Below are 27,787 nucleotides of genomic sequence, written 5' to 3' on the forward strand. Positions count from 1 at the left end.
TGACGTTACAGCAGTCTGAAGTTGGTTGCACCTCCACCATTTAGCGATGTCCGCCTGTCTCTTGTAATCACGCTATCTTTCGAACGAATTGAGATGGAAGGCTACAATGTTGCATACATGCATAGTTTACCAGTAGGCAGGATATGTTCGTAAATGGACAAAGTCGGTTTATTTTTCCAGTAGGCAGGTTAAGTTCGTAAATGGGCCATGTAGGTCCACGTTTTCATATAGCCCCCATATAATGGTAACTCCACTCCGGTATTTTGATGATTTTAATGACATTCACCGGAAATGTTTCAAATTTTATATTTGAAGTTCCTAATGGATACTACAGCCTATGACAGAAAAGTGAAATGGTACCTCCCTATATTCGGTATTTTGTTTTTATCAACGATATTTTCCAAGTTTCGCATTTGAATATTTTAATGGCTCATGACAAAAGTTGCCTGTGCAGGTCCACGTCGTCTTATAGACCCTATATAATACGACTACATTCGGTATTTTTAAGATTTTAACAGAATTTTTAAAAGATTTTATTTTTTGAAAACTGCCAAATTTGTACCAAATGGTGGAGGTACTTACAGCTTTTTTACTTGTTCAATTTCAAATAGTAAACCATTTACCAATGGCAACGTCATATCCTTGGGCCAACCAACTGCATAAAATTCGATGTCGATTTAGCGATGTCCGTCCGTCTGGGGTAATCACGCTAGAATCAAAACGAATTGAGATAGGAAAGATAAGAAGCTTAGTCCTTTGTCTGCAGGCAGGGTCTATTCGATATATCCACGGTATCGTATAGTGGAATTGGTTGATGACCAAAGTTGCTTATGCAGGTCCATGTCGTCGTATAGACCCCAATATAATGACTATATTCGGTATTTTCAAAATTTAAATTTTTAAATTTTCAATGGATTTTATTTTTTTGAAAACGAAAACGTTTTCGTGAACGTTCCAAATGTTTTATTTCAACAACTGATATGGTATTCGGTATTAATACCCTTCAACACCATGTGTTGCTAAGTTTGATTGGCCAAAAATTATGTAACACCTCGAAATATTGGTTTCCCACATTGGAAATTATATATGGAACTTCCTTACGTTACGTAGATGCGGATAGGAAATATATCCGATAAATACAGCGAAATATATACAATGTGTATATACAAAGAAAGGAGATGTTATTTAGAATGCTAATATCTCCAGAATGGCTGGAGCGATTTAGACAAATTTTGTAAATTTAGAATGCCCTTTTTGCATAAAAGTATAAAATCTAAAAAAATCGCATAAAGAGATGCCAATAATGATGTTAATATAGATTTTATAGTATTTTGTCACATTTTTTTATTTTTTCATATTTTTTATCGCATGCGATTTTTTCAATTTGACTTAAATATTGAAGTGTATATTTTGTAATATTCTTGCACTTTACAACAGTGTATACAGATTACAATTATCCTTCGATCCTCACGAAACTTTTGACAAAGGTAGGGTTAGGCTCAGAAGGGCTAGGCCCATTGTTTTTAAAGATGTCCGCAATATATTTAGAGGTTGAAATTGACCAACAAAATAGAAACCAAAGGACACGAAATCCCGCATGAAATTAGAATTTAGGACAGCGGGTAGAACGGACCACTACTGTGTATAAAATATCAACATTACTTACAGGCGATATCCGAAATACACAAAATGATTTCGTAGACGAATATGGCCAAATATCGTAGATAAGCATATCATATAGATTAGTCTAAATTTGGAGATACATCGGGGCATCTTACTTTCGCAAAATATTTCGGGGTTAAAATGAACCAAAAGCAGAAAAAAATTCCTTATTACACAATTGAAGCCAATCGACACGTCTAAGAAGAGAGTTAAAGACAAAGAAGAAGTAAGGGGGCTTCTAACATATGGTAGTGTTGTAGGGTATCACATGGTCGGCCCCGCACGAATATAGCCTTTGCTTGCTTGCTTATTTTAAATTTTCATTAAAAACAGGAGGAAAATTTCTTTAATGGTCGGTTCTATTAAATATGTATCCATAGCATGTCATCCGATACGAACAGCCGATTTACATGTCATTATTATTATTATTAAATATAATTATAACACTTTGACAGACATTATGCATTATGATCTCAATTGTAGTTTTAGTGCGACTTAAAAGTTTTGAAACCAAGTGCCGAGGCGACTACCTTCCTCCTTTTTCTTTTTCTACCATGTCTGTCAAACTACGATAACCGATTTTCCCTTTATGAATGATATCGGAGAAAATTTTTAATTCAATCACAATAATTGCATTTTGACATAAATTTGGTAGTCAGAAGGCTTGGAAGGGGAACCGTATACTGCGTATACTGCAGTGAATGAAATCAATGTACGACACAGCCAAACAAAGCTACTTCTACTTCTTTTAGTGCCCCATGTCCTATGATATGGGATGACATGGTACAATGACCACAATAGTCCATATTTGTATTTGTTTTGAATAAACAGCAGATGCATATTTTCATATTTTGCGGTAAAATATGTCAGGGACCATTTGTTATCTATCTTTTGTTCCTTGATTGACACAGTTATCTTGGAAGGAGGCTAGGCCATGCTATCATGTGTTAAACTGGAGGCGAAGCAGTGCTTCGTTGATCAAATTCAATCATGACGATAAGCGTTCCTTGGGTTCTTACTAAGCTTTGCGTTGTATTTTATTTTCAAAGGAATGCCACCTCCAGTGTGCGATAATTCAAAAAATGGCAACAGCAAACACATTTTCCATGCTGTAAAAAATGGATGGAAACCAATGTTGAAAAATCTTTATGGAATAAGCTGTAATGGTGGCTCGAAAATCTGCGACAAAACATTTTGAGGCAAGCATGTATGCCAATATGATGACTGGATCCAAGCAGCAGTACCTAGTCTGCAGTTGCCACCTCCACTTGCCTTCAATACAGTAGATGTTGAGACGACAGCTATGACCATCAATGAATGTAAGTAGAGTAGTTCTTTGATTATGAAATCGAGAATATTAAGGAAAATCATTATTGATTATTTTATTTTATATATTTATATTTATTTATTTGTACATCAGTACTACCTGTACCGAAGTACATATGGATTCATAAGTCATGTTATATTACGACGAGACTTAAATATCAAATTGTGTATAAAATATATTTATGTAAATATGGAAGTCATGCCATTAGGAACATATACTCCAACAACTTCAAAATATTCATAAATACACTTTTTTAGCCCCCTTTTAGTCATATTCTTCATTATTTGCATTTAAAGTTAAAAACGCTGGTTCACTTATGAAAACTCGGCTTAAGTGAAACAGGGTTTCCACCTTCGTCGGTAAGGACTGATGTCGATAAGACGTATTGGGTCCAGAACCAGGCAAAACGAATAGAGATAATATATTGACAGTTTGCGTGGAAATTTGTGAGGTACATCATGGACATGAATGAATGGGGAAAAGCAGAAAATCCGGTTGCCTACATGCACTAAATGACAAGATGGTAAAATTGTTATGATTTAACAATAACAATAAATAATACAATAAATAATTAGAAACGTGGTTTATTTGGTTTATTAATTTGTTTGTTTCGAGTTCTGTACCTACAAGGTTTAAAAGGAATCGGAAATAGCCACTGATTTGACTCTATTACTAGTATCAATATCGACATGACGTTGTGTGATTCAATTCCTAAACTTTTCTAATATAAAATTTTACTGCAGTTCAATGTGAACTTTTTTTACTATTAATTAATGGAAAAACATTAAAAAGGGATGTGGCTCTTTTAAAGATTTTCTAGCACTATAAATCCAATAAAATATAAATAATATTATAATATTATAGGACATATAACTCTAACACTTGCATTATGAAATAAAAATCAAATGTAATTTTTAATACGATTTATATACAATATTAAATTAATTAATGCTAATATACATTATATTATAATATTTTAGGACATATAACTCTAACACTTGCATTATGAAATAAAAATCAAATGTAATTTTTAATACGATTTATATAGAATATTAAATTAATTAAGACTAATCTTAAATTGGGTTTTTTCTAGATGATCCCACAGTATGTAGTGATGGGGAGAAAACGGCAGGATTTGCAAATAAAAGTTTAAGTGTACCTAATTTAGAATATAACGTAGAATGTAGTTTTGAATATAGATCGGAAGAAGATAAAAAACTAGAAACCAAGGGACAACTTCTAAGGGATGAAATTAAAATGCTCAGAGCAGAGGTTTCTTCCCTTAGAAATGAAAACAGCTCTCTTCAAGACAAAGTTCGTTCCCTCGAGCAAGAAAACGAAAGTCTTAAAGGCACTGTGGTTGTTTGTGAAGAAAAAATCGGGGATCTTCAAAAAAAATTGATAGTCTTCTTGGTGTTGGCATTTTCCCCAAAACAGATGCCAGTAATTCGAGCAAAGGATTTTCACGTGTCATTTGCAACTGCTCTACATCTCCAAACACCGCTGAGGAAATTAAGGTTTTACAACATGTGTATCTCTTTTCAAAGAGTCAGTATGCATACATGTTAAACGTATTGAAATTTAACCTACCCAGCCCTGATTACGTTTTTAGTCGTCAAACTAAACCTCTGGCAATAGGATTCGATGACAACGTAATTGGTGTTTTGCGCAATATTTTCAATGTTATGACGGAAGAGCAGCGTCATTGCGCTTTGCAATTTGACCAACTTATGCTAGGAACACAATTGGAGCGAACGACGAATTTCGCCCTACGCGGCGACAAAATGAGCCGCGAAAATTCGTCGTATGGAACACAATACCGACGAAATTATAAAACAGCTGATGAAGTTGTTTACTTTTTGCTCATTTGTTGACTACAATGAATTATACAAGAACACATAATTCTTTACGTTCTCTGTTATAATTTCACTTATGTCCATCTTCTCTATTATAAATTCACTGATATCCATCTTCACTCAGGCGCAAGTACTCAAATAAATAAACAAATTAATTATGTTTTTTTTATACGAGTAACAGATAGTAGAGTGACCATAACAAATTTTAAAGTAAAAAGTAACTTTATTTACTAAAACACATAAAATTCGTACAAGTATGGCCACCTTGTACTGTTTTGTTCGCCGGTCGCCGGCGTATGAAATAGAAATAAAGCTAATTGAGTTCGCGGCGACCGACGAAATTTTCGCCGGTGCCGTGATTGTGTGCACTTCCATATACACATATGTGTTTTATTTTTGACGACGAACATACGCCGCGAAAAAATTCGTCGTTCGCTCCAATTGTGTTCCTAGCATTAAAGTTACAGACACTGGCGATAATAACACCGTTACATATGCTTTAGGACTGCAGTTAGTTGGCTTGAATAGTTAATGGAGGTTGCTTGTAGGATTCGTTCTTACAAAAGAATACAACACATTATTACTGGAATCAATTCTTTTAATGGCGTTCCAGAATCTGCAGCCATTGCAATTGAATATAATTCTCTGCATTTGCGACAGACATCCCGTCCAGTATAAATTTGTTGAGCAATATCGTGGCTCGAATGTTGCGATTATTCCTTTCCTTCCAAACGCCGAAGACGCGTACGCGTTGTATATGCGACATTCCCCACATGCTTAATTCCTTAGTTAATAACTTTTTTGAACATTGTCTATATATAAAAAATATGCTGGGGAAAAAACAGGACGTCGCATCTCCTGATTTTTTGTTAAATATTTTCAATTTAGATTCCGAATTAAATTATAACGATAAATACAGTCCACAATTGCGAAAAACCACTTTATGTCCCAGTTATTACAAGTCATATAACTTCGAGCACGATCCTATGGAGAGAATTGCGGCACTTTTTAACCAAAATGTGGTTCATGCTCTCAATATAGTTGATTTTTCCGATTTTTCCGAAGATAGACAATCGAGTCTAGAGGCAACGAAAAAATTTATATCTGGGATGGTTCCAATTGTGAGACTTTGCTTTGAAAGAATTGAACAGTTTGAACTAATTTCAATAGTTAATAAAGCCATTGATTTCTTACAACATGTGGAATGCGGTAACATTCCACAAATGCTCCAATTTAGTTTATTAACATTGTCTTCTCTGTTTATGGAGTATCCAAATTTAATAGTTAAAAATTGTATGAATGAATCCCTCGAAAGTGATTTCATTGAGATTAGAAAACGTTGTGGGAGAAGACCTACCTTTGTAGAACTAATTAATGTTAAGGCAAGATCCGATTATGTTATCACACTAACCGGTTCTCTTGATCGTGCATTATTTTGGTCTGAGAAATGTTTTAAATCACAACCTTTTAATATCAATCGAAATTAATAGAAATTTATTTATGCTTTTTTTTTCAATTTCATTTGCCCACTGAATAATGTCTACTATACAACGCTGTATTTCTGCAGTTCTAATAGTGTCTGCTTTGTTTTTTTTTTTTTTTTTTCAATATCTTATGTGGCGTTTCCACTGAACTTGATTCGCTCTCTATTCGTTGTTTGACCCTTAACTATGAAAAAACTACATTATTCTCCACACAAAATTTCCTGAGCGAACACTCATATTTGTACGTTGTTCAAATCAAATTACTCTCAGAACAACGAAAAAATATGTCCCATCCCTAACAAATGAGAGCATTTATCGAAAAAATAAATTATGACATTTAAAAATTAAAAATAGAAAAATTTAATGAAATTTTAAAAATTTTTGGGAAGACTGAAAATTATGAATGAAAACTGCAATGTTGAATGGCGTATGTACATTCAAACGAAAGTACATTTTGTTTTCTCTCTCATTCGAGGTACGCATTTTATCCACAAGTTGAAATTTCCACAGAAAACTGCAAACAAAAGAGGCAATATTTTCAAAAACTTTGTATCGGCAGAAAAAATGTTTGACAAGTGTCTCTCCAGCAAAATTTAAAAATAGAAAAATACAAAAATATGTTCAAAATGTCAACATTTGCACTACAAGTTGAAAACGTGAATGAAAATTATAAAATTAATGATATAATAAATCTTTGGGAGAAAAACAATCATTTCTTCTATTCATATTAGTGAGAATTTCATGTATTTTCGTATAAATTCCCATTAATATCAACAAACAAAATTTTTGAAAAAAGGAATTATTTTACTATGAATTACGAATCGTGCCGTATGAACGGGTTAATTCGTGTACATAATTCTGAGAGCGAACAACGTTGTTCGGTTTCTAATGGAAACATGCTATTATTCTGTTCTGTTTGTTGTTGATTTTTTTGATTTTTAATTGTTGAATTGTAGTTAGTGTAGTTTATTTTACTTATTTTTTTGAATTGAAATCCTTTCCTTTCTTTTGTTGAATTGGATTTGTAGTGTTTGAATTTGAATTGTATTGTAGTGTTTGTTTTTTGTTTTGTATATACATTTTATACATATTTCTCCATATACAATTTTTTCTTTATTAACTATCATATTTTTAGTTTTAGATGGGGGTTTTATGGGAAAGTGATGCGATTACATAGCCTCTCCTTTCCAACTGTCAACCTCGCCCACACATGGTGACCCCTGTTATCGCAAGAAAGGCACTGGCGATTATGGATTTATCGACAGATAGCTTGGCCTAAGTATACCCCTTCCAAGACAGCTGATTATACATTATTGTGATTGGAATGACAGATGAGATGACAAGATGGCTGCACGTCATTTACAAACATTAAATCAACCAATCAACTGCCGTGGCACTTTTTGTATTTTTTTGTTTTTACTTGTAATTTTGAAAACAACACATATTCAAAACTAATCTACTGTATAGAACAATTTAGAACGAACGAATAATCCGTCGCTTAATGGATTTCCTAAAAAGTGGATTCAAAACTGTGCTTGGTGCCACAGAACCAGGTCAACCGCCGAGTGCTGCAGAAACCGTTGAAAAACTAGTCGACAGAGCATCTTCATCCACACTTTTGGAAGATCGACGAGATGCTTGTCGTGCCCTTAAGGCTCTTTCGAGAAAATATCGCATTGAAGTTGGTGCTCAGGGCATGCCCGCTCTGATACAAGTTCTTCAAAATGACTGCCAAGACTGTGAAATTATCTCTTATGCCTTGGACACTTTGTGCAATATTGTGGCAACAGAAGAATTTGATGAAGAGGCCGACAATCCCACAGTTTCGGTTAATGTGGGAGAACAATTTACGGAAATGTTCATAAAAAATCCAGAACATGTTTCCTGTGTTATGAACTATTTAGAGGAGTATGACTTTAGAGTACGCCGGGCAGCCATACAATTGCTGACCACACTGATACAGAATAAAACTCGTGATTTACAAGAGCACATATTGGTGAGTCCAATGGGTGTATCAAAACTTATGGACCTATTGTCTGATAGCCGTGAGGTTATACGTAACGATGCCCTCTTGCTGTTGATACAATTGACCAAAGGGAATTCCAATATTCAGAAAATTGTGGCTTTCGAAAATGCATTCGACAAGATTTTCGATATCATACGAGACGAAGGCTGTGCCGATGGCGGCATTGTGGTGGAAGACTGTTTGATATTGCTGTTGAATCTACTGAAGAACAATTCCAGTAATCAACAATTCTTCAAGGAAGGTTCTTATATACAGCGGTTGGCTCCAATGTTCGAGTTGTCTGGCAGGGAAGGAGAAGAACAAGGATGGGCTCCCCAAAAAATGTCGAATGTTCATTGCATGTTGCAGGTGGTGAGGTCATTGGTCACGCCCAGTAATCAGCAACAGGTAGTGTCATCATGCCAAAAAGCCATGAAACAGTCTAAACTTTTAGAAGCCCTTTGTGAGATACTAATGGGCAGTGGTGTACCAGCCGATATATTGACGGAAACAATCAATGCCGTGGCAGAAGTTGCACGAGGCGATCCTGACAATCAGGAACTGTTGAGCAAAGTAATGGCCCCAAGTACACCTCCTAGGCCGGTGATTGTTGTACTGCTTATGTCAATGATAAATGAGAAGCAAATGTTGGCATTACGTTGCTCTGTACTCTACTCATTTCAATGTTATTTATACCGCAATCCTGCAGGTCAACAGGCAGTAGTCTCAACATTATTACCATCATCAGCTGCCGATGTGTCGAACCTTTCCACTGGTCAATTGCTGTGTACAGGACTATTTTCCACGGATTCATTAGCCAATTGGTTTTCGGCGGTGGCCCTAATGCATACCTTGGTGGATAATACCAGTCAAAAGGAAGAATTGCTGCGAGTGCTGCTGGCCACATCTGCTGGAGGACATAAGCCCATAACACTACTGGAACAGTGTACCAATTTATTGCAGCAGGAGTCGTATAAACTTCAAAGTAAAGTTGGTCTGCTCATGTTGTTGAGCATGTGGGTGGCTCATTGTCCAACCGCGGTAAAGACTTTGCTGCAGACCCAAGGAACCATGGGTTATTTAACGGCCCAAATTAGTGGCAACGAACATGATGAAAATGAATATTTGGTGCAAGGTTTATGCGCTTTTCTAATGGGTCTTTGCATACAATTCAATGACAATTCCTTAGCTGGACAAAAACGTGATGACATATGTCAGCTAATTATCAAACGTATTGGCCAGGAAAATTTCTGCAATAAACTTAACGAAGTCTCGAGGCATGAGGCTTATAGTCGAGCCTGTAAACAACCACAAATAAGGGCAAAGTCGGCCATTGAACTTTTGCTGGACTATGAATATTGTAAGCTATTCAAGGGCTTGGAAGCTTTGGTAGTCAAAATGGTAACGGGTTTTGATGTGAATGGCATTGAGTTGACAGAACTAACCCTTAGCTCGGAAGCTTCTGCTTTGGTGGCCCAGTATAAAGGCATTATACGTGGTTTGGACACTCAAATAACGTCACTACAAGAAACCGTCAAACAATTAGAATCTAAAAACACCGAACAAGATAAAAAGTTAACAGAGCTACAATCATTAAATCATCAGCTCACCGACCAAAATACATTGCTGAAGGCCCAGTTAGGAGCCCGAAAAAATAATGACTCCACCTCGACCAATTCTTCAACTCCCAATAATGACAATAATTCCTCACCCACCAACCATGCCACGGTGGAAGCCTTAAATGCAGCCCAGTTTCAAACAAATCTTTATTATACGGAAAATTTGCGATTGCAACAGGAATTGGAGAACTTACGCAAGCGTTTGCAAGAAACAACGGCCACGGCAAATACTGCAAACGAAAATTATCGAAAACTGCAAAAAGATCAAGAAGACCTTTTGGAGTTACTAACCGATCAAGAAAACAAAATTCAACGCTACGAACAGCAAATGCGGGCAGCAGGTCTACCCGTTGAAGACGAGGAAGAGGCCGAGAATGAAGACAATAGTAATAGCGATGAAAATATAATTTCAAATCCTTCAAGTTCTCTAACAAATTCCATAGAAAATTCAAGTCCTCAACATGCAATAACGCAAAATATTTAAAAGCGTTTGCCATGATCAACGTTGTATATCCTTAAAGGAATCTGGTTCTAAAAGAAAACTTTAGTCGTTTGCCCCGCTCCGGAAATGGTTAGTGCGGGGGTATAACACAAAAGTTTGTTTGTAGCTAACATTGCCAATTTCGTTTTTATTCCAAATACACACACACATATAATGAGTCCATAATCCATGTTAATGACAAACTATTAAAATTATTCTTTAATTTAAGATACCTGTATGTTAAAATAATGTTATAACTGATTTGTATTTAATTTCTACAAAATATATATGTTTTGCGTAAAAAAGGAATGAGAATGTTTTTTGTTAATGGATATGTGGTTTTCTTCTTGACGGTGGGGCTTTTGTATTTCGTATTAGAACATAGAAATAAATATACACCTACACTAAGTGGTAAATGTAAAATTCCTTTTGTTAGTAGAACATGTCTTTGAAATTAGCATTTCACTGAGTAAATTTTACGTTTTCTCTGGTTTCAATGAATAACATTTTTAAAGTAAAATATTTTTTGTTACACAAAAAATTATCGGTTGCGCTATTCCGTAAATTTAATATTCTTGTTTATTATTAGGAAAAATAAAAATTTTGACTGTATTTTTTTTTTTGTTATAAATTTTAATCGTAGCTTTATTATTGTACGGTGTACTTTATTTATACAAGGGCAAGGCAGAGAGCCTCAAAAATTTTTTGTGATTCTATGTGTTTTGAAATAACAAAATATTGCAAGTGCTTTTTTGCCACTTTTACAGAGTGAGAAATAATTTGTTATCTTTAAATTTTCAATTTAAAATTTTCTGTTTTCAAAACCACTTTGTAGCTAAAAATTAATATTTTGATTAGACAATTCGGAGATATTATGATTAATTTTAATATAAAACAAGTAAAAGAGCTGTAAGTTCGGCCTGGCAGAACTTTGAATACCCTCCACCATCTGGAACGAATTTGGCAATTTTCGAAAAAATAAAATCCGTTAAAATTTCTGTTAAAATCTTAATAATACCGAATAAATAATTGAAAACCGCGATAACTGAATGAAAGGTCAACACTTCTTTTCAAAATCGTGTACTATATATCTCTAAAGAATTATTTCGCTACAAAAGCTCTAGATTTTGTCGATGAATACGATGAAATAAACATTTTGAAACACCCGAATTTGAATATTTTCTAAACAATTTTTTTGTTATTGAAAAGAAAACACATACATAAACAAATAAAGATGACATATTAAAATTAAAAAATTAAAATCATATGGTATCATAGCCCTACCTTGATATAATTGTACCATGGTTACAAACGGAACGAAAAACTTTATATACCCTCCATATGACGGTGGAGGGTATAAAAAATAATATAAATGTCCTTCAAAAATATATAAGTTAACATAATTTTGATGTTATTTGTGTTTAATAACCATCAAAGTTGATCCTTTAAAAAGTAATACCGATTACCACAGGCTGACATACAGACATAAGCAAATAGTCGTATAATTTTATTCTGATCAAAATCTCATATCCCGCGTTGGGTCCCAAAAGATTATTTCTATGAATATTGACCAAGAACGTATATATAATTTCATAGAAATCAAGGGATATGAAAATGTCTCTAATTTGGAAGGACAATAAATTTGTCGATCAATATGAAATGAATTTATATTTTTTTACAATTTTTATATAATTTTTACAATTTCGGAAATATTTGTTTCAAATATGTAGTTAGATGTATTTATGTGTTCCAATATTTCTTACGGTGTATTCATAAAAATGTCCGACAGCACCTTCCTCATCGACTGCTCGAAAAACTAAATATTCTCCCAAAACCTATTTGACAGAAAATTCAAAACAATTTATTTTTTACAATTGTGTTGGTGAACATACAGATATCCCAAGGGATACTCTTTGCCTAGCCCTGATTTATACCCTACGCCACACTGTGTTATAGGACATCGTTTTTGTGCATTTTGTAATGTACAGAAGGAAACGACATTGACCCATAGTTCCTTTTGATGATCTTAATAAAATAACATTATGAGTCGATTTATGTATGTCTGCCGGTCAGTCCATGTATTTTTGTAAACAAAGTACACGTCACATTTATTGTCTGATTGAGATGAAAATTTCCACAAATTATTTCTATGGCCCAAGGAATTGGTTTTGAAATTGGTGAGAATCGTCAAAATTTGGATATAGCTCCCATACATCTTCTGATTTTGTGCGGCATGTGTGTAATATTTTTCCAAATAGGGTAGATATCGGCACATCCGATTCACCACAAAAGCAAGTACTTCAAATTTGGTGAGATTCGGTTCAGATATAGCTATAGCTGTCTAACTAAACATACGAAACATATATGTGTATGTTTAGTTAGACACCTTCGTAATATGGTACCAGATATCAGATACATATCAAAAATACCTCTGAGATAGTTTCAGATTTGAATATAGCCTCTATATACATCTTCATCCGATTTCACGTTAAACTATTGCTGTGATATATATTTTTTAACATAATCATTCTCGAAGTCACGTAGAAATGTTATTTGGTACCAGAGGTACAAATGCCTCCGTTAAATTTTTGTGGAGATCGATTCAGAGTTGGATATACCTCCCATGTATTAGTCCCTTTGATTCCAAATTATAACTGCTCTATGATCTACCTAAAATTCCTAATAAAACAAATTTAAAAGTATCAGTCGGTTTTGCCGACAGATGTATACCCTCATTGTTCGATTACTTAAATTTACTTTAACTTCTGTTATGATTGATCAAATTGTAGACCCTCTATGGGCTAGGTTCCGAATATTACGACGTGTCTGGTTTGGACTATATTTGTTACTTCCTATGCTTTATATGAGATATGTGATAATTTTTAGAAAATTTTGAAATGTGCCTGAGGTTTCAGAAGAATTCCATTTTCATGTCTCATCTAATACAAATAATAACAAGAAAATCGAACATTTATATCCAATTTTATGTGAAATCATAAATTCCATATTCATCTCAGGTTTCTGGATGAGAGAAATATTTAGACACAGCAAGTTGTAAAGGAACGCTGATTTGTTTCGCAAGTTATGACAGACAAAAAAAAAAAGAAGCAGTTCGCAGATATATATCATCTGCACAACAGATCTTGTGTTAGCAAAAATGTTTGTATTTGTAAAATTGAAGAGAGTTGAATGCTTATTTCGCTTTCTTGAGCGTTTTGTTTTCAAAATCTTGAACCCTATGTGGGGAGGAAACACATGAAATGGTCCGACCTCTACCATAGCTTTACAACGGATCTTGTGTTGATGGAAATATTGAGATGTACCAAGTATGAATGGAATCGGATCTTATTTTTGGGTTTTATGAGCTTTATGGTTATTCAAAGCTTTGGCCATTTGTGGGGGAGGTACATACCAGAAGGAGTAGACCGATATATCCCATCTTCATAGTAGATCTTGGGTAAGTGGAAATAATGCAATATGTGAAATATGAAGAGAAACAGATGCTTATTTCGGATTTTATAATAATTTTGATTATTCAAAACATAGACCCTGTGTGGGGCAGGTACCAGAAGGAATGGTCCGAGCTCTACCATCTTTTTAATAGATCGTGTTTTGATAGAAATATTGAGATGAGTTTTATGAGCTTCATTGATACTCAAAATTTTGACCCGTTGTGAAGGAGGAACAAGAAGAAGTAGACCGATACATTCTTCTTCACACCCTTTTTGGGTTAATAAAAATGTGATGTGTGTTATTTGAAGACAATCGGACTCTTACATCACATTTTATAACAGCTATATTTATTCAAATTGTTGACCCTTGGTGGGGGAGGTATTTGATGGGGTGGACCGACTAGGATTTGCAAAGTTTGAGCAAATTTGGGCTATCCGTTCTCTTTCTGTGCAGTAACATATATTTTTTTTGACAACTTCCACTTTTCGTTTGGGAGGTAGCATAAGGATTGGACCGATGTTGCCCATATTCGAACTCGATCTAAGTTTGATAATAATATTCCGATGTACCAAGTTTGGGCCAAATCGGATACTCGGTATTTCGATGACGAACGTTTTGGCCGTATCAAATGATATATACCCTCTCTAGCCATATGGTTTAGGGTATAAACATATATTTGTTACGGGTAGTTCTACTAAATATGCATAGTGGTGCAGGGTATTACATAGACCGCCCCACCCAACTTTTGACCCTTGTTTACTATTTTAAAGTTTTGTAAAATTTATGCACTACGTCGTAAACTGTTCCAAATTTTAATTTAATTTAGTTAAAGTTAATAATTTTAAGTTAGATTTATAGATTGTAGCCAACTAACTCCTTGGGTAAAACAGAGACGAATTTTTAATGTTTATGTATATTTCATTGGTTTACTTTCCGATAAAAGAACGTTATTTTGAAAAGTTGTTATGTGTAGAACAAAATAATTTTAGTAAAAATTAGATCCATTCTAAGAGTGACGGGTGAAAATAGACTGTAGATTAGAAAAATCCGCATCGCCCGTTTGTGCAATTTCGATTTTTTGATAGACCATCGAAATTTGCAATCAAACGCTGATTTTCAGTAGATACGTTTTTTTTGGCTATAACTTCTTGTTTTTATTAAAATATTGTATATTTAAATTTCGTACTGGTGTGTGATTTGTTACCATTCCCGTATTCTTTTGAAATAGGACGGAAATTAGTGAAAGTATTATTTCGCCCCCACAAACGTATTCCTTAAACATTTGAATCGAACTAACTGAACAAATAATTCGTTTTTGTTGAATCGTTCAAATATTATTTTCGCAAATAGGATGTTACCAAATTTAGTTGTTAAATGCAAAAACTATGGAGATAAAATAATTTCCAAAACAAGCCTGTTAGCATTCCAAAATATTTACAAAAATTTGAATTCGGAAGGATATTCAAAACACACAATTAAAATGGAGACATTTAAATATTCCTCGGGATAACTTGATTTTCAAAAAGTGAATAAAAACCTGTAAACAATCTTTTGTCATCCCCTCTTCCCAATTTGTGTTTCCATCAAATCAAAACAGTATGAATCAATTTAGTTATAGTTATAAGGTTTCTTAAAAAAACAAGTTTCCTTCCATATCTTTTTATTTTGTTGTTTTCATTTTTCTCCTCATAAACAAATATGAGGAATGTTTACTTAAGTTAAAAAACAATATGCTTTGTTTACTTTTTGTCGCTGGAGATGGAGCTCTTGGATTCGCGCATGGAGGCGGAACGACGTCTCTTGGCTTCTTCACGCTTGGCCTTGTTTTCCTTCTTTCTTTGGGCCAACAATTTAGCGTAATCGGCGGCAGCTTCCTTGGAAGCGACTTGACGTTTCTTCTTCAAAGCTAGACGTCTGCGTTTCCTTTGCAAGACAACGGGGGTGATGAGACGTTGGATCTTGGGGGCCTTGGAGGTGGCCTTCTTGTTGTCCTTGGCGGGAAGAGGACGACGTACGACGAATCTACGGACATCATCTTCCTTGCTCAAGTTGTACAACTTGCGGATCTTGCTGGCTCTCTTGGGACCCAAGCGACGGGGAACAGTGGTATCGGTAAGACCAGCAATATCTTTTTCACCCTTCTTGACGATGACCAAAGCCAAGACGGACATGTTGGCATCAACGATGCAACCACGGACTGATTTACGTTTACGTTCACCAGTACGGCGGGGACGGTAGCAGGAGTGTCCCTTCTTCAACAACAAACGAACACGGCCTAAAATATAAAGGACACAATTATAAATAACTTTCTATTGTTTAGGGCTTTCATTAAATTTACCATGGCTAAGGACACCCTGTTTCATGGGGAAACCTTGCTTGTCGTTACCACCGGCAATACGGAGCATATAGCCTTTCCATTCATCACCGAGGATATCGGCTTCGACAACTTGGCCCATACGCTTCTCATAGAACACACGCAATTTGTGTTCATCGACAACTTCGAAAAGCTTTTGGCATCCCGTAGCGGGAAAAGAAACGTTGAGCTGTAACAGAATGAAGAAGGAAGAAAAAAAAAACAACATATAAGTTTACATTGCGAAGTCCATACGAAATACACAAAACAACACCGCCGATAAGCGGCAGAGCAAGACAAATTATTTCAATCAATGTTTATACGATCAATCGCACATAGAATACACACAATTCCTTCAAATTTCAATGGCCATTCACGTATTGTAGCACATTTTATGTGTATTTTGTTGATTTAGCACAAAAATTCACTTATTTTTTCAAAAAAATTTACACACCTTCATTTTTAATGTCTGATTTGGAGGAACACCAAATTGAAAGGAGTAGGCAAGATGTCAAAAAAGACAGATGATAGATGGCGGCCGGCCGATTTTACACGACACACTAAATTTTGACGTTTATGGCCGTAATTGCATGCAGGGTTGTATTTTGATGAAAAACGCTAAAATGTATTTCTGAAAAGAATAATTTTTTTTACAAATTGAAATTATTTTTATTATATTTATTCAATATTTTGTAACACAGAGCCTTTTTAGGCCAAAAATAGCATTACATAGTAACATTACCAAATAGAAAATATCTTAAAAACTATAATAATACAAATATTCATTTTATAATACATTACTTTAAAATACTTTATTTTGTTGGCTCCCCAGCTGCAATTACTTTATGATTAAATATAGAATGATAGAGTAGGCGAAATTTCGAAGAAACAACAAGTGAAAATGGAAAAATATATCTTAAAGATATTTAGTAAAGATTATATGTTAAAAGTCAGTAGTTAAATAGTTACATAACTTTAAACGAAGGCCATTATAAGAATGCGAAAAATACGCAGGTCAAGAGGTAGGAAGTTCCTGCATCTTGCAACGCGAATTACAAAAGACTTCTTAAATTGAGAGTTAAAAGTCCGTGGCAAAACAATCTGGGTGTTTCTTGTGGAACGGGTAAAATTATACATATTGCACAATGGCAATGGTATACCAGTTTTTATAAATTTGTAAATAAATTTGTAGAAAAATGCAACTCTGTGTTGGAGTCTTATAGTGTCAAAGAGGCCTTTAAATATGCAACAGGTGGTTTAGTTTATTTTTATTTTGGGACAACCCGCGAAAAAAGAATAGAATTTCGCGGTTATTCCACTATATTGTACAATTTGTCACCCATTTACTTCGGAAATTTGCATTTATTTTGCAAGCAAATTTGAAATAATTTCAAATTATTGTATTTTTTATCCAAAACCATAAGCATTTCCATCTTTGAATTTTCTGAAATTTACCTTGTCAAAATTCACTGCATAGAAAGCAAGTTCCCACCTCTGATTTGTGTATGTAGAATGGATTTATAAATTCAAATTTAATTTTTTTATAAAATTTAGCAGAGCTATTTGTATGGTGTCTCTGATAGCTGGCACAAAATATCATTGTTTTGAAGTGGATTTTGCGGGTGTGAGGCACTTAAATACAAAATCGGATAATAATTGCTCTGTTCCAGTACCTGCAAGAACCTGCTGGTTTTACACATCACTTTAATATCATTAAGGGAAAATCTGTTATCCTAAAAAAAAATATTACATTCATGCAGTTCTGGAAGAGATCAAATATATCTGGGCCCTATGGTTATATCTAAACCGATTTTCACCAAATTTGACGCTTTCGTCCAGGCTCAATTCGGTTGGTTGCACAATATTTGGAAGCTATTTCGCCAAATTTGGCATATTTGCTTCTTGGCTCAATTTAGTTGCATGTACCAATCGCCAATCACTACAGGAACACAGACCTGCTATGCCCGCTTCCTGCTAGAATTATTATTCAAAATTATATGCTACATTTTTTCTCATTTTAAAAATTAGTAAACTTGCGCGAAAGATGAACAAAATGCATGGATTTTTATTCAAAAATATTTCCAAAAGATAAAATCCGTTAAAAATTCTGTTAAAATCTTAAAAATACCGAACACAGACAATTTTCTGTCTTAGGCTGTAGCATGGCAGAAGAATACAGGTAGATGCATCAACGCTTGGGAGCATTGATATGTCAAAAAATTTTAAATGTTTTTTTTTTTAAATATAAGTAGATTTTTATATGTTTTCTTATGCAAGCCATACACTATACAACTGGTTGTACAACTTGGAGAGTTCTCAAATTGTGTGTTTTTGTCACAAACGATACAACTTAGTGTACAACTTCACTTTTCGTAGAGCTTATTTGAGTTAAGATGACACCGGAAAAAAATCATGTTCTATAATTGATTCAATAGCTTTTATTTATAATTAATTTTTGAAATCCCATTTTATAAATTGAAATTCCTTTTTATAAATACATTAAAACCACACATTTGATTGGATTTCGTATTGTTTTGATGTGCGAAACAATGGAAACAATGTTGCCTCTTCAAAAATAAAAACAAAATGTAATTGTATGCGACATGCCCACTAACGTTACAATCGGTTGGTACAACATGCCAAATATCAAAAAATTTTGATTTTTCATACAACCGAGACACAACTTCGTACAACCGGGCCACAAACGATACAATCTTGAATATAACCTCTCCCAGTTGTACAACCAGTTGTAACGTGTGTGGCTTGCATTATACGACGTCATACGGAGGTTATTATAATTCGTGTTTTTCAAAAATTTTTACAAATTTAAATAATTTTTAATTCAACATTTTCAATTACAAAATTGGTTTGACAGTTCATTGTCTCAGCAGCTGTATCGATGCGTCTACCTATATTCTTCTACCATGGGCTGCAGTATTTATTTCAACTAGTAGATTTTTGTAGTTTTAGTAACAGAGCAGTAGTTAAAAGTTGAACTTTCTTGCTGTTCTGGCAGAGAGCATCATATGTCCTTGAGAACACATCAAGCGTTTGAACATGTGTTAACATAAATTTGACAGTTCACGTGCTTGTTATCGATGAATACTCACCAATCGCTAATTTGTCATCACTAATATTGTTGACAACAATTGAAAACAACAACACGTGGGGAGGTTTCAGCATATTTTTCCAATTGTTCGAATAAGTTTTGAAGAAAAATCCACAGAAACATGGGTAAACCTAAAAAATCAAATGTTGCATCCGTAAGAAAGGTCCCATTGGACGAACAGATTATGGATGGCAAGGTGGCGAAGCAAAAGGATAGAAAGAAAATTAATTTCAGAGCTGAAGAATCCTCGGTATTATATTTGCACTATTTAAAACGCGACGTAATTCTATAACGTATAAGTTTATTTTTTATTTTCTTTATCCAGGTATTGGACAGTAAAACCAGTAAGAAAATTTTGGCTGCAGCCAAACAACAACAATTGGAATTCAATGAAGAAAACTTCCCCAGTTTGACACCAAAAAAATCGGTTAACTTTAATTTGGGTATGTTAAGGCGAAGAGAAACGTGTGTTTTGTGATATATATTTTGATTTATTTCCTTTTTTAATTTTTTAAAGGTGATGACATCAACGAAGAGGATGAAAACATTGATGTCAATGAAAATGATTTCATGGATGATCTCCAAATCGACGAAGAAGATGCCAAGGCATTTGAACGCTTCCAAAATCCACAGGGTGGTAAACGCACATTGAAGCTTTCCGAAATTATAATGGAAAAGATCCAAGAGAAACAGGCTGATATCCATACCAAACTCTCCGATGAGGGTTCCCTTAAGATTGAGGAGCTTGATCCTCGCGTTAAGGAAATGTACGAGGGCGTTCGTGATGTCATGAAACGCTATCGTAGCGGTAAAGTTCCAAAAGCTTTTAAGATCATACCTAAACTTAGGAATTGGGAACAGATTTTATTCATCACAGAACCACACAACTGGAGTGCTGCTGCTATGTTCCAAGGTGCAAGGTAAGTCACAATTAAAATTGTTATATGCAATTTGAGTTATATGCAATTAGAGTTATATGCAATTAGAGTTATATGCAATTCGAGTTATCTGCAATTTGAGTTATATGCAATTTGATTGACTTTTTCTAAATTCATTTTAGAATATTTTCATCGGTGTTGTCACAAGCTATGGCCCAGCGTTTTTACAATTTAGTATTGCTGCCCAGAATTCGTGATGATTTGGCCGAATACAAAAAATTAAATATGCATTTGTATAATGCCTTGAAACGTGCCCTCTTCAAACCAGCAGCTTTTATGAAGGGTATCATTTTACCATTGCTTGAATCGGGCGATTGTACACTGAGAGAAGCTATTATATTTGGCAGCGTTATTGCACGTAGTTCAATACCTGTTCTCCATTCGTCAGCGTGCCTATTGAAAATCTGTGAAATGGGTTATACCGGTGCCAATTCGATATTCATTCGTTATTTCCTAGATAAACGTTATGCTTTGCCTTATCGTGTGGTAGATGCTGCCGTTTTCCATTTCTTAAGGTTTGTGTGTATGCAAATACTTCTTAATACGATATAAAATTCATTTAATTGTGTTTTTTTTCTTTCAGATTTGAAAATGACAAACGTGAAATGCCTGTTCTATGGCATCAGAGTTTATTAACATTTGTTCAGCGTTATAAGAACGATATTTCATCCGAACAAAAAGAAGCTTTACTTGGATTGCTAAGGTAAGAAAAACGTGAAGATACGAGTTGAATTGCGATTTATGTGAGATTTGATGCTTATAATTTAATACTCTACACCACACTATGGTCAGGGTATTATGTTTTTGTGATTTTTTTTTTTTGGAACAGAGAAGGAAGCGATTCAGACCCATAGTTTCTTTTGATAATCTGCATAGAATCACATTCGGAGTCGATTTATGCATGTCCGTCCGTCTCTCCATGTATTTTTGTAAACAAAGTACAAGTCGCATTTATTGTCCGATGAAATTTTGCACAAAACATTTGTTTGGTCCAAAGACCAACCCTATTGAATTGAAGATAATCGTTCAAAATTTCTCTCTTATTGTGCACCAAACGTATAATACTATACCAAATAGAATGGAATTTGGCACACATGAACAAATTGAGCCTAGAAACAAGTCTGCCAAATTTGGTTGTTGTTGTTGTTGTTGTTGTTGTTCTAGCAGTAGTACATGTGTGAGTTTGTGTTCTGCTAATCTGGTTCCAGCTCCAGGTTTAGAAATTCGGCTACTTTAACGGGCTGTAGCCAGAGATCCTCTGGAGTGAGTTGGGTAGGTTTGGCTGAGCAATTAAAAAGGTGTAGCGTATTGTGCGGGCCTGTATCGCACGCCGGGCAGGCGTCACGCACATCTTCATCAATTCGTGCCCAATACGAATTGAGGCGACTACACCATCCTGAACGTAATTGCGCCAAAACTACCCTGGTTTGTCTAGGCAGCTGACGTTCTTCGGCTGCAATGGATGGGGGGTGGACTCCGAGGACGGCATTCACTTTATAACTGCTAATAGCATCCGCGACTGCATCGGTGTGAATGCCACTCAGACCTGCCTGATAGGCTTCTTGATCTAGAGGTTCTCTCTTGTAGCGCTGGACCTCCCTCTCTAGATCATGTATGTCCTTCCTGACACGCCTGGGTGGGGGAGAGTTATCCACCATATGATGGTTGGGATGGCTCTCACGGTAACACCCAAGCAGGTACTGCAACGAAAGCATATGATTATGCTGACGTAAGGGAAGGACTTTCGCCTCCTCATGTAGATGGTCCACTGGTGTCATGAGGAGGCACCCTGTCGCAGTTCTCAGGGCAGCGTTCTGGCAGGTCTGGATGTTCTTCCACTGCGTAGCACTAGTATTCGCAGACCACACTGGAGCCGCATAGTTGACCACAGACCGACCTATCGCGTTATAAGAGGTCAACAAGGTTTCTTTGTCCGCACCCCAAGAGCTGCCGGCTAGCGCCTTGAGGACCTTGTTCCTACTTTTCATCTTGTCGCAGATAGCTGTGGCTTGCGCGGACGACTTGAACATGCTGTCGAACGTTACCCCAAGAATCTTGGGGTAGTTCGTGGTCGGTATTAAATTCCCCTCGACCTGAACATTCAGCTGTGTTCTCATCTCCGCAGACCATGTGGTAAAGAGTGTGGCCGTTGATTTCGTGGCGGATATTTTCATATTCCTCTCGTGGAAGTATGCGGCAAGCTCCGCGAGATAGGGGTTCAACCTTTCGCATATGTCATCGACCACTGGACCCGACGCCATGATCGTACAATCATCCGCATACGTTACGATCTCAATGCCGTCTGGAGGGCGAGGAATTCCGGAAAGGTAGAGGTTAAACAGTTCCGGAGATATCACCCCACCTTGGGGAACTCCCTGTTTCACTCTACGGGCTTTGGACTTCTTGTTCCGGAATTCCACGTACGACTGGCGTCCACACATATAGTTGATTATCCAACGTTTCAAACTTGGCCGGAGGGTAGTTCTCTGTACGTCCTCAAACAGTGTGGCATGATTGACCGTATCAAATGCCTTTGATAGGTCAAGGGCTACCAACACTGTTCTGTCACACGGCCTGTTCTGGTTTAGTCCTCTACTAATATGTGTGGAAATGGCGTGCAATGCTGTTGTGGTACTATGTTGTGGACGGAATCCATGCTGGTGGTTGGCAACTGTATAGCTTCCTCTAATGCTGGGGAGGAGTAAAGCCTCAAGAGTCTTTGCTACTGGCGACAAGAGCGAAATCGGCCTGTACGATTCGCCTTTGCTGGCATCCTTGCCTGGCTTCAGTAGCGGGACCACCCGGCCCATTTTCCAGGTTTCGGGCACTATGTGGGTGGCTAGCGACAAATTGAGAACTTTCGTTAAGTACTCGACTCCCGGCGTATCCAGCTGCTTCAACATTACCATTGAGATTCCGTCCGGGCCCAACGCTTTGGATGACTTAGCGTTACGGATGACATTTGCAACATCACCCATCGTAAACTGTGGTGGTTCCTCCTCGGCGGGAAGAGATCTGATACGACGTAGTACTCTTCGCTTCGCCCTATCACTCTCGGGGTGCTCGACAAATTGTCGGTTAAAATATTCCGCGCACCTCTTCGGATCAGTCACCGTTACGTCGTTAAAAGTGACTGAGGTCCTATCATCCTTTTTTCCAGGGTTCGAGAGCGACTTAACCGTTACCCACAGCTTACTCATATCGGTTCCAATGTTGCAGCACTTCAGATGGTCTAGCCACTTTTTCCTCTTATGCTCCTGTACCAACCGGTTGACTTCCACTGTCAAATCACTGATTCTAGGATCAGTAGGGTTGGTACGACGGAGATCATCACGCTCGTTTGCTAATCCCGCTGCCTCTGCTGGGAAGTTTGGTCTTATCTCGGGTATTCGACCAGCAGGTATATAGCGAGCGGCTGCAGCTCTGATGATGTTTCGGAAAATCCTTTCTGCTACCCGAACATCAGAAGGGTTGGGCAGTTCTCTGAAGCGGCGGTTGGTGAATTCTCTGAACTCTGGCCAGTGAGCTTTCCCATGGTTAAGGAAAGTGCGGCGTTCAGAGGTTATGAAATCGGGCGACCTGCTTATGGAGACGATTATCGGGAGATGGTCTGAGCCAAGAGAAATGACGGGTTGCCAAGTCTGGCGAACTGTGACACTCTCCTCTTATTCGGGTGGGGGCATCCTCGTTAACCGTGCAGAATGTGGAGCAGTCAATCTGCTCTGCCAGCGCTGATCCCCTCTGGTCATTACCTAGGACGGAATGCCACAACTCGTGGTGGGCATTAAAGTCCCCTAGTACCAGGCGGTTATTGCCTACCAATAATGGGCTAATATCAGGCAAATAACGTGGTTCACAGCTATTAATCGGCGGGATATACACATTAAGCACCTCTACCTCGGCAGTTCCACACTTGACTGCTACCCCCATACATTCCATGTATGGGTCACTAGAGACTAGCTCAAGCGAGATAGGTCTGTACTGAACAGAATGGTGTAACAGGAACGCTAATCCCCCACCTCCACTTCTGGTGCGATCCTTCCTTAGTACGTTGTAACCATAACAACGTTGTAGGCTGCAATTTTCATTCAGCTTGGTTTCCTGCACCGCTGCGATCTTAATATTCCTCCGACTCATAAATTCCACTATCTCATCTATTTTGCCTCGAAGTCCATTGCAATTGAATTGCAAGAATGACGCACAATCCGGAGTTGGAACAGCAACATGTGGCGTTAGGTGCTGCGGTGTTGGTTGCTGTTCTGGAGACTGCGGTGGAGTGCCATACTCCGACGACGTCTCTGACGAGGACGACGAAGAAGAGGACTCGCTGGGGACTACGTTACTGCAGCAAGTCGCATCATAATCCCTTTCGCTGTAGTCTCGCAAACGCCTTAATCCGGAACAGTTCTTGAAGTGCACCCACTCTCTGCATCCATTACATCGCACCGAGACAGATCTGTGGTGGATGACGTTCTGACAAACCGAGCAGAACCAAGGTCCAGGGTTTTCCTCAATCCCGGCACGGACCAATAAAATCCGGAGCAAGCATTCCGGGATATGCTGCTCCCAATGCAGAAAAATAAACAAACACAAACATGTACATACTGGGTTGGCAGCCGCTGGCCGAAACTGGAATCTCGTTGTTTCGGGTCAATCCGGTATCGTAGAATACGCTGCAGTGGGATTGGCCAAATTTGGTGGAAATCGGATATGATATATCTAAAGCTTCCATATACATTCTTCATCCGATTTCTTAAATTTGTCCCCACAGCCGTAATATTCATCGATAATCGGCGAAATATATCAAGTACATCTCAAAAATACTTTTGCCAACTTTTATCGAGATCGATTCAAATTTATTGATGGATTTATGTAGACCCGAATTGAGTGGATTTTGGCACATGCAAACGAATTTAGCCTGGAAGAAAGTGTATCAAATTTGGTGAAAATCGGTTAAGATATAGCAATAGGTCTGTATCGGGGACCTATTGCTATATCTTAACCAATAAAAACTGCATTAAAGTCAAAAAACTGCAATAAAGTCAAACATTTTTTTTAATTTTATTGAATGAAAGCAAAATATGTCAGAAATAGCATCAAATTTTAGAATAAGTTTAGATTTGTTGGAATTGGTCACCTTTGGCACGAATTATGGCCTTTAAACGGCCAATCGAACCGTCACTCGCTGCCCGAATGTTGCTCGGCGGTATTTTGGCCCATTCCCGGCGAAGCGCTTGCTTGAGGTGATCGACACTTTGGTATTTTTTAGTGCCAACTTTGCTTTCCAAAATACTATAGACACAATAGTCCAACGGCTTGGTATCCGGAGATTTTGGTGGCCATTGTGCGCTGGAAATGAAGCGATGATCCTCATTTTGTAACCATTCTTGAGTGGCGCGTGCTGAGGGCGTTGGTGCTGAGTTCTGTTGGAATATCCAAGGTCTGCGGCCAAAATGTTTGCGTGCCCAAGACTTAAATACACTCTCCAGAATATTTTCGCGATAATATTCAACATTTATTCTGATGCCACGGTCGATTAATACGAGCGGAGAGCGACCATCGGCTGTTATGGCGGCCCACACCATCACCATGGCCGCGCTTGAGTTCTGGTGTCCAAACCGAAGGTGCACATTTTCAACTGACCTCTTTGGCAAGTAAACACGGTCACTTTGTTTGTTTACAAATTGCTGGAAAACGAATATTTTCTCATCGGAGAAAACCAAATTCGGCAGTTCACCACTTTCAGCTAAGCGAAGCAACTCTTTAGCTCTTTTGAGTCTATCTTCTGTTGCGGTGTAGGCTCTTGCACTTTTTGGAATTTTAATAGCTCATTTTTCAATATTTGTCGAATGGAATATTGCGATATGTTTAGCTCACCAGCCATTTTTTGGCCACTGCGACGCGGTTTCGATTAAGTCGCTTCTTTACTTTTCGAACCATTTCTGCCGATGTTGCTGTTTTCTTCCTTCCACTTCCTTGACGTCGGGCTACGCTACCAGTATCACGGTAACGAACGATGGTACGAGACACAAACGATTTATTCACATTTAAATGCTGGAGTGCTCTAACGATAACCACTTTTGGCTTTCCAGCCAAATATAAAGAACTCACCCTATCACGCTTGAATTCCATCACGAATAACTTTTTTTCTGAAAAATTCTCACCAAAATGCTTTTATACGCTTGTAAACAATATAATGAGCTGTCACTGGAATAATTTTAACAGCTATCGGACGAGAGGCTTAGAAATGATAGCAGTCTGAAGTTGGTTGCAGTTGTTTCATCTCACCCTGTATGTTTCATCCGATTTGGTGTTTAAGTCCCACACATTCGCGATATGCATCCCACAAGAATGATATTTGGTACCAGATATCTTATAGTGCTCAGAGATACCTCTGCCAAAATTATTTCGTTTTTGGAATTATTGTGAAATAATGGCTAATATCATCCCAAATGGAGTGAATTTTGGAACTCGGCTCAGATATATATTTTTATGGTATAATCCTTCTCGAAGTGATATGAAGCACAATAGCAATGTTATTTGGTATAAAAGATAAAAATGTCTCCGTCTAATTTAGTGAAAATCGATTCAGAATTGGATATGCCTCACCCATATTAGTTTCCTCTGAAACCAAACTATAACTACTCTAAAGCCTACTGTTGATAGGTGGTATGATCTACTCTAAATAAATTCGTTTGTTACAGGAGCTCTACCAAATAAGCATAGTGGTGTAAGGTAACATATAGTCGGCCTCGCCCGACTTTTAACTTTTTCTTACTAGTTATTATTTCGTTTGTATTATTCAAAAGATAATTAATTGGCATATAAGCTCTATATGTTTTATTTTGTAATAAAATAATTCGTTTTTGAAGCTTTCTTTAAATTTTATGTTTTTCTATATTTTCAGAAAACAATATCATCCAAAATTAACTCCCGAAATTCGCCGAGAATTACAGGCAGCTACTTGCCGTGACGTTGAAATGATGGAAGCTGATGACAAATTGGGGGCAGAGCCAGTTGAAATGTACACAGATCAAGATGTAGGCTATATGCAAGAATAAAGACTCGAGCGGAATTATTTTAATATTTGATAGGAAATCCAAAAACATTTAAATATATTTTAATATTTACACTGGAAATAATGTAAATACAAAGTCTCTGAATTAATAAAACCACACCACAACAAATTTAAAACACAATCTTGTCATTTGTATTGTAATTGGACACTTTATTTAATAATAGAATTGGTTGGGTTGTAGTTCTTCTTCTTTTTTTTTGTTAATATTCGATGATATGAGCAATTTTTTGTTAATTATCTTCTTTTTTTTGTTGGATATAAAAAGCATTTTTTATCACAAAAAGTTTGGTATAATAAAAAGGACAGGTTTAATAATTTATTTTTTTTTCACTATATATTTTTTTAAATAAAAATAATAACATCTCTCGTTTAGAAGGGCTGAAACAAACAATCTATTTTAAATGTACAAAAAATTTAGTTTA

The 27,787-nt window shown here is 36.6% G+C and overlaps 3 protein-coding genes across 3 annotated transcripts; 2 read left to right on the forward strand and 1 right to left on the reverse strand.

The window, feature by feature from the left end:
* Positions 1–7,680: 7,680 nt before the first annotated feature.
* Positions 7,681–10,743, forward strand: LOC131801130 (general vesicular transport factor p115-like). The gene has a single exon (XM_059119241.1). The coding sequence runs from the start codon at positions 7,831–7,833 to the stop codon at positions 10,435–10,437; it is 2,607 nt and encodes an 868-aa protein (XP_058975224.1). The 5' UTR covers positions 7,681–7,830; the 3' UTR covers positions 10,438–10,743.
* A 4,747-nt stretch (positions 10,744–15,490) lies between these two features.
* On the reverse strand, positions 15,491–16,848 carry LOC101897664 (small ribosomal subunit protein eS6). Its single transcript, XM_005175415.4, has 3 exons — positions 16,695–16,848; positions 16,226–16,430; positions 15,491–16,162 (listed from the first exon to the last, which is right to left on the reverse strand). Exons 1-3 carry the CDS (start codon positions 16,698–16,700, stop codon positions 15,627–15,629), a joined length of 747 nt encoding a protein of 248 aa, XP_005175472.1. The 5' UTR covers positions 16,701–16,848; the 3' UTR covers positions 15,491–15,626.
* Positions 16,849–19,366: 2,518 nt separating this feature from the next.
* Positions 19,367–27,486, forward strand: LOC101897838 (bystin). Its single transcript, XM_005175416.4, has 6 exons — positions 19,367–19,599; positions 19,675–19,792; positions 19,867–20,269; positions 20,410–20,802; positions 20,871–20,990; positions 27,195–27,486. Exons 1-6 carry the CDS (start codon positions 19,471–19,473, stop codon positions 27,346–27,348), a joined length of 1,317 nt encoding a protein of 438 aa, XP_005175473.1. The 5' UTR covers positions 19,367–19,470; the 3' UTR covers positions 27,349–27,486.
* The last annotated feature ends 301 nt before the right edge of the window (positions 27,487–27,787 follow it).

Source organism: Musca domestica, unplaced genomic scaffold (assembly GCF_030504385.1).
Source record: "Musca domestica strain aabys unplaced genomic scaffold, Musca_domestica.polishedcontigs.V.1.1 14, whole genome shotgun sequence".
Classification (NCBI taxonomy): Eukaryota; Metazoa; Arthropoda; class Insecta; order Diptera; family Muscidae; genus Musca; species Musca domestica.